Source organism: Argentina silus (assembly GCF_951799395.1).
Source record: "Argentina silus genome assembly, chromosome: 16".
In the NCBI taxonomy this organism is placed as follows: Eukaryota; Metazoa; Chordata; class Actinopteri; order Argentiniformes; family Argentinidae; genus Argentina; species Argentina silus.
Window position 1 is genome coordinate 9,931,650 of NC_139670.1, and position 7,500 is coordinate 9,939,149.

General features: G+C 48.7%; 1 protein-coding gene across 2 annotated transcripts in view; it reads right to left on the reverse strand.

The window, feature by feature from the left end:
- Nucleotides 1-7,500, reverse strand: part of abcc3 (ATP-binding cassette, sub-family C (CFTR/MRP), member 3) — a 39,571-nt gene that overhangs the window by 20,362 nt on the left and 11,709 nt on the right. For both annotated transcript variants that reach the window (XM_083687367.1, XM_083687368.1), the window contains exons 2-7: nt 4,877-5,053; nt 4,353-4,478; nt 3,414-3,557; nt 1,641-1,766; nt 1,267-1,328; nt 810-941 (exon numbers count right to left, since the gene is read on the reverse strand). In XM_083687367.1, the coding sequence (XP_083543493.1) occupies nt 810-941; nt 1,267-1,328; nt 1,641-1,766; nt 3,414-3,557; nt 4,353-4,478; nt 4,877-5,053 (767 nt within the window). The remainder of the gene's footprint in view (nt 1-809; nt 942-1,266; nt 1,329-1,640; nt 1,767-3,413; nt 3,558-4,352; nt 4,479-4,876; nt 5,054-7,500) is intronic.

Sequence of the window (7,500 nt, forward strand, 5' to 3'; positions counted from 1 at the left end):
GAGTACAGTGCATGCCATTGGCAGAAAAACACCAAAACATGTTTAAACAGTCTTTTTCAACAGTCTTTCTCACATGTCGCACCAGTTGAAATGTGTTTGTCTGGGCTGTGTCTGTGTGCTATAGCTTATGCTGTATGTTTGCCTTTTGATGTCTTATGGACTATGTTCTACTATTCGACACGAATACAGCCTTTGATGTTGCTAGAGCCAAACCCACTAAGACAACTTCCTCTGTCACCTATTGCCTGCACTGGGAGAGGCTAAACGGTGAGCCCACTGTTGACTATGGCTGTGGGCCTAACCTTACACAAAAGCCCGAGCAAGCTTTCTCTGAGCATTCATACATATTTGTGGATGGAAGTAAAGCAACTCCATTGTTGTTACTATTTTACTGGGACATAATGAAATGAATGGCAGATTTTTTACAAAAGAAAGTCCCATTGCAGGTAAGGTGAGGATAACTGTTTGATCCAATGTCAATGACGGTACTATTTTGTGCCCTTGTCATAAAAGTCATACAATTACCTTAATATATATAAACAGTGTTGCAAAGTTGATCGACTATAATCAGGCATATAATTGCATTAGATAAATCGTCAAATATGTGACCCCTCAGTCATCATCAGTTGCTCCATCCTTCTCACCCTCCTATGATCGAATGATCCATCCATCTTTCCAACACAACCCATTCATAAACCCTCCCTTCCTCCCTCCCTCCCTGCCACACACCTACTGTATCTCCCTCCCTCCCACCAACCCATCAACTCCCCTCCCTCCCTCCCTCCCTCCCTCCCTCCCTCCCTCCATACCTCTGGGCCTTGGCCTGCTCCCTCTCCCATTCTCTGAGCAGCCGGGGGACAACAAACCCTGAACTGTCCTTCTTGTTCAGAGACCACAGATCTTTGGCTTCCAGAGGATTCTTATAGCCCTTAATTGCCATGCTGAGGGAGAGAGAGAGTGTGAGAGAGAGAGAGAGAGAGAGAGAGAGAGAGAGAGAAACATGAAGAGATAAATTTAAAGAATTTTTAGAAAATTTAAAGACTCCCCACACACGCACACGCATACGCACACGCACATGCACACGCACACACACACACGCACACACACACATGCACGCACAGACGCACACATGCCCGTGCCTGCACTCATACACATGCAGGCGCAAAGACACACACACACACACCAAACATGTTGTCACTTGAATTCCCATTCCATTCAATATGACTGTAATTATTAGTATTCATCCCCCAGGGAATCCTATTGTACCTAGTGAACCACCAGAAGGTCATGGTGGAGAGAAAGCCGGCTGTAGTTTCAGGGCAGGGGTTCTGTGAAGAAATGAGCAGAGACTGAGAAGAGAGGGGGCGGAGAGGCAACACACACACACACACACACACACACACACATACTCACACACACACACACACACACACACACACACACACACACACACACACACACACACACACACACACACACACACACACACATACTCACACACACACACACACACACACACACACACACACACACACACACACACACACACATACTCACACACACACACACACACACACACACATACTCACACACACGTTCACACACTTGCATGTTGTATTGTGGCATGTGGTGTCACTCACAGGGTCTGTGTCCACACTGGAGAAGAGGGGGGGTTTCTCATTGAAGCAGCACAGGATGAGCTCTGTCACAATCAGGCCAAAGTAGCAGTAGAAGGTGGTGAAACGCAGCTTGTCTGGGTCCTCTGTCTGAAACAGATATGACATACACACACACACACACACACACACACACACACACACATACAAGTTCACACATACAGTACATATCCTACAAAACAAACATTTGTATTTGTGTATAGAGAACATCGCTTACACTAAGAGTAATACACACACACATATTTTAACGCGGTATGAGACTTTTTTAGGAAGTAAACACAGACCTCGTCTTTTGATAGCTATAATGCAGCTGCACACGAAATGGTGACAGTTCCAGAAATAGATTTCGGGTAAACATCCCCTTTAAAAGGACCTAGATGTACACCACACTGACTGTCTATAACCCCGAGCCTTTATGTATCGTAAAATCATATTTGAAGATAAATCAGGCTAATGTGCCGAATAAATGTGATTATAAATAGCTGGAGCACAGGACTGCATGGCCTGGGCTGAACCTGCTACGTCCTTGCTGTGTGTGTGTGTGTGTGTGTGTGTGTGTGTGTGTGTGTGTGTGTGTGTGTGTGTGTGTGTGTGTACTGTGTGTGTGTGTGTGTGTGTGTGTGTGTGTGTGTGTGTATTACAGTGTAATAGGCAGCCCTGGAGCTCTAGGCCTTGTGGAACAACAGACCTACTATTCCCCTTCAGCCTCTCCACTCTTCTCTTCTCTTCCCTTCCCTTCCCTTCCCCTCCCCTCCCCTCCCCTCCTCTCCTCTCCTCTCCCCTCCCCTCCCCTCCCCTCCCTTCCCCTCCTCTCCTCTCCTCTCCCCTCCCCTCCCCTCCTCTCCCCTCCTCCTCTCCTCTCCTCTCCTCCCCTCCTCTCCTCTCCCCTCCCCTCCTCCCCTCCCCTCCCCTCCCTTCCCCTCCTCTCCTCTCCTCTCCCCTCCTCCTCTCCCCTCCTCTCCCCTCCCCTCCTCTCCTCCTCTCCTCTCCCCTCCCCTCCCTTCCCCTCCTCTCCTCTCCCCTCCTCTCCCCTCCCTTCCCCTCCTCTCCCCTCCTCCTCTCCTCTCCTCCCCTCCTCTCCTCTCCCCTCCCCTCCTCTCCCCTCCCCTCCTCTCCTCTCCTCCTCTCCTCTCCCCTCCCCTCCCTTCCCCTCCTCTCCTCTCCCCTCCTCTCCCCTCCCTTCCCCTCCTCTCCTCTCCTCTCCTCTCCTCTCCTCTCCTCTCCTCTCCTCTCCTCTCCTCTCTTCTCCTCTCCTCTCCTCTCCACAGCACAGCACAGCCATGTCCTCAGCTGACCTCCATAACACAGACACCAATCTACAGTCGCGTCAGATCTTCAGCCAGGGAGGGAAGGGGGAGGGGAGAGAGAGAGAGAGAGAGAGAGAGAGAGAGAGAGAGAGAGACGATAAACACGTCTGGAGAGAGGGGGGAGAGGGAGCGTGAGAGGGGGGAGAGGGAGCGTGAGAGGGGAGAGGAGAAAAGGATGTGGATGAGAGCGGAGAAGAAGTATAGGAAGAAGAAGGAAGGAAAAAAGGATGCGAGAAACAGATGGGGGGGAGAAAGCAGAGGAGACGGGAGGACAGAAGAGGAAGAAGACGAGGAAAAGAAAGGGAGTGTGGAGAGAAAAAAAGAAGAGAAGAGAGAGGAGGAGGAGGATGAGGAGGAGGAGGAAGAGGAGGAGGAGAGACTAGACTAACATGAGCATGTTTGTGAGTAGTGGTGTTGTTGTGCTCCTCACCACGTCTGGGGATTTGGCCTGTAGGATCTTGGAGCGGAAAGGTACAATGGCACACAGCACAGACAGGAACCAGAAGATGAACAAGATCCCAGACGACTGGACCCCTCGCAGACGCTCAAACTGGATCAGAAACGTGGCCAACAGCTGGAGAGAGAGATTGGGAGGGAGAGGGGGAGGGGGAGAGAGAGGGAGAGAGAGAGAGAGGAGGGGGGGGGAGTGAACATGATTTAGATTACCACAGAAACACTCAGGGCATGTAAGGTAAACCTCAGTCTCAGCCCTGCTCTCCCTCCCTCTCTCTCAGTACTGCTCTCTCTCTCTCTCTCAGCCCTGCTCTCTCTCTCTCTCAGTCCTGCTCTCTCTCTCTCTCAGTCCTGCTCTCTCTCTCTCAGTCCTGCTCTCTCTCTCTCTCTCTCAGTCCTACTCTCTCTCTCTCTCTCTCTCTCAGTCCTGCTCTCTCTCTCTCTCTCTCAGTCCTACTCTCTCTCTCTCTCTCTCAGCCCTGCTCTCTCTCTCTCTCAGTCCTACTCTCTCTCTCTCTCTCTCTCTCTCTCTCAGTCCTACTCTCTCTCTCTCTCTCAGTCCTACTCTCTCTCTCTCTCTCTCTCTCTCTCTCTCTCAGTCCTGCTCTCTCTCTCTCAGTCCTGCTCTCTCTCTCTCTCTCTCAGTCCTGCTCTCTCTCCATCTCCCTAATCACAGTCTTCTGTTCTCATCAAAAGGCACTTATGGGCTTTCTTTGCAGCTAATGAGGATACACATTATTAATACGCTTTCTACAGTACAGCCCAGTGAAAACAAGTGATTTTCTCTGTATGTTATGGATTCACAATACTGGTTACTAAAGAGAGCCCAAAATGGAGAAGGGGTTTTTACAGGATGCAACGTGATTCCTGTCGGACTTTTGATTACACTGGACTGTGTTTGTGTTTGTTTACTTACCATTGTCATGCCGACCACCAGCGGAGTGACAAAGTAGATGGGCGGTTGAGGCTTCTCATGCTGGAGCTCGTAAAACGTGTAGAAGAGATCTGTCCAACACACAATCCACAACACCAACCCAAACACCTGCAGAGAGAGAGGGAGAGAGAGAGAGAGAGAGAGAGGAAAAAAAGAGAGTTAATAAGATAGGCACACAGATATGGTCGATCGACAGAACACAACAGACACACGACGCACTAACTCCACCAGGTTACAGGTCCTGTAGGTACAACGTCATCCACATCAGCTGTGGACCAGGGGGGAGGCTGGTGGAGGGAGAAATCGTAGGACGGGCTCATTGTGATGCACGGAATGAAATGTGATGCGCGGAATGAAATGAGGAATGCATACGAGTTTGACAGCATTCCTCATTCTGTTCTGTGCATTACAATGAGCCCGTCCTCTGATCCTCCTACCTCCACCCAGCCTCCCCCCCTTGGTCCACGGCTGACCCATAATGCACTGCAGCCGGCTCAGCCTCTCACCGTTTTCACTCTGTTTAAGACCGACATCATGATGTAGCCTTTGTTGTTCCTCTGGAGGTAGAAGAGGTAGAGAGGAGAGACGCCCCACAGGTACACACAGGGCAGCCATGCCAGGACAGACAGCTGGAAACACTCTGGCAGGTCTGGAGTGCTGTGGTGTAGGGTCTGATTGGTGTCCTGCACACAAGACAAGGCGGGAGGAGAAGGAGAGAGGCCAGTGTGAGATGTAGGGGAGGAGCTGGGTCAGTGTGAGATGTAGGGGAGGAGCTGGGTCAGTGTGAGATGTAGGGGAGGAGCTGGGTCAGTGGCCAGGCTGGTGGAGGTATTTGCACGGAATGGAAGGAGAAATGGTGTGTTTTGAGACCATTCCTTAGTCCATTCGGTGCATTACGATGAGCCCCCGTCCTCCTGATTTCTACCTCCACCAGCCTTCACTGGACTGATTAGACGTATGTAGTAAGGAGCAGCTTTCTCCGTAACAACAGTGGTCAGGTCAGGTCAGGTCACAGTCACGGCTCTGGTACAGTGGGCTCAATGGACTTCTACTGCCTCGGGGCATGAGCATGGACCCAATTTTCAGTCGATTTAACACCTACAGTACATGTGGGTGTAAAAATCCATGGTTTAACGCATTACAGCGTCTTAGAGCAGTATGTTACTGTGCTTAGCCTGAATAGGTGGAATTAATAATCTGTACAATTCCATGTGGCGCTGATCAGAGAAAGGAGAACTCAGTGAACTCCAGGTTCAGTACGTGTGTCTGGTGAGGGATTGAGTTTCTCAGTTACCCAAAATATCAATCAAAAGAGATACAGTGGCTCAAAGACACATTTCATAATAGTAGAAAGACGTACAGAACAGACACCCACAAGGCACTCACTGTAGTGTACTGTAGTGTAGTGAGTGTCTTCTATGAAAGAAACACTGAATTATTCGTAAAGTCAGTCAGCGTATTCCATCTCATATCGTTCAAAGCCCTTTTCTGAGGAGAGTTAGTTGCAAGTTGCAGCTGTTTTACTGAAGATGCTGCCAGCATAAATAAAGATAACTATAGACATGATTTTGAGGTTACTAATAGACATATTACCATTGAGATCAAAGCATCATATCAACCTCCTAACCCCACTTCTAATCTCACAATGAAAGAGAACAAATAAAATGAAATAAAAAATTGACAAACAGTATAAGCAAATGAAAAAATTCAACAGTCGCTCCTCTCAGTCTCTGTCGCGTTCAGCTGAAAATATAGACCAGCACTGAAGCTCACATGAAACCTCATGTTTAATGCATGAAAAAGACGCATGCCAGGAAACACAAATGTGAACGCTCGGCTTTTATTGAACACTGTGTCCTGTATAAACTGTTTTTAATTAAAGAGAGGAGGATCCCTCTCTCCTTCTGGATTTGTTGACATGTATTTAGACAACGGGAACATGGGGAGGGAGTGGACGTGAGGGGAGACAGGGCACGCTGCCAGACCCCAGCTTCCATCCCATGACCTCCCGAGGGAGAGTACATAATATTGCACTAATTGCACTAATAGTGTGTATATTAACACTAAACCATGACACCGCCACTTCAACTGTACATCATAGTAAACTCAATTAAAGCCCAGTCAGTGAGACTATACAACCTGCTCAAATGTGTGTGTGTGTGTGTGTGTGTGTGTGTGTGTGTGTGTGTGTGTGTGTGTGTGTACATGTGAATAGTGGAGGCTGCTGCAGTGTCTGGCTCCAATCTACTCCACAGTGAAACTTAATGAAGTACAATGAGCGCTCATTCATTCTTGTCAGGGGTTATGTTCTTGTTATCATTTCCTGGTTCCTCTGCAAACATCTAATTACGGAGGAGTTGAACATGAGATAAATAGCGTTATTTGCCTGTACACTATAAGGCACTGTATGCCAAATCATGTTATAATAGACTAGATTGGTTGTTGTTCTAAACCCCAATGACATCTGTTATGTTAGTGGTAGGATGGCAGTTTCACAGTGGAGGCTGGTGGAGGTACTAATCGGAGGACGGGCTTATTGTAATGCATGGCATGGAATGAGGAATGGTATACAACACACATTCCATTCCATGCATTAGAATGAGCCCGTCCTCCGATTTCTACCTCCACCAGCCTCCCCTGCAATGCCAGTGATGCCAGTATCGTGAGGTCTAACATTAATTACAGACAGCCTGGGAACTGTAGTCACGGTAACTCAGCACGACGGTGGTTGTTGCAATGAATAAATAAAGCGGGCATCCATATTAAGAAGGAGCCAAGGGAGAGACATGCAGCATTTGTATCAAACTCTACTGTTTACTGTTTGTGTTTACGTTGAGTCAGAGGCCCCAGGGGTAAACCTGCTTCCATTCACCATGAAATAGAGTAAAATAGACCAACCCCCTTGCCAGATAAACACAGCTGCCAAGGGTTTCCTCCCTTTCTCTCTCTCTCTCTACCTGTCACCAGTCCCATTAGCACTGCGCAATGTGTGTGTGTGTGTGTGTGTGTGTGTGTGTGTGTGTGTGTGTGTGTGTGTGTGTGTGTGTGTGTGTGTGCGTGTGCGTGCTCATGTGTATGAGTGCGGGCGTTGTCATGTGTGTGTGTCTGTGCATGCGTGCATGTGTGTGTA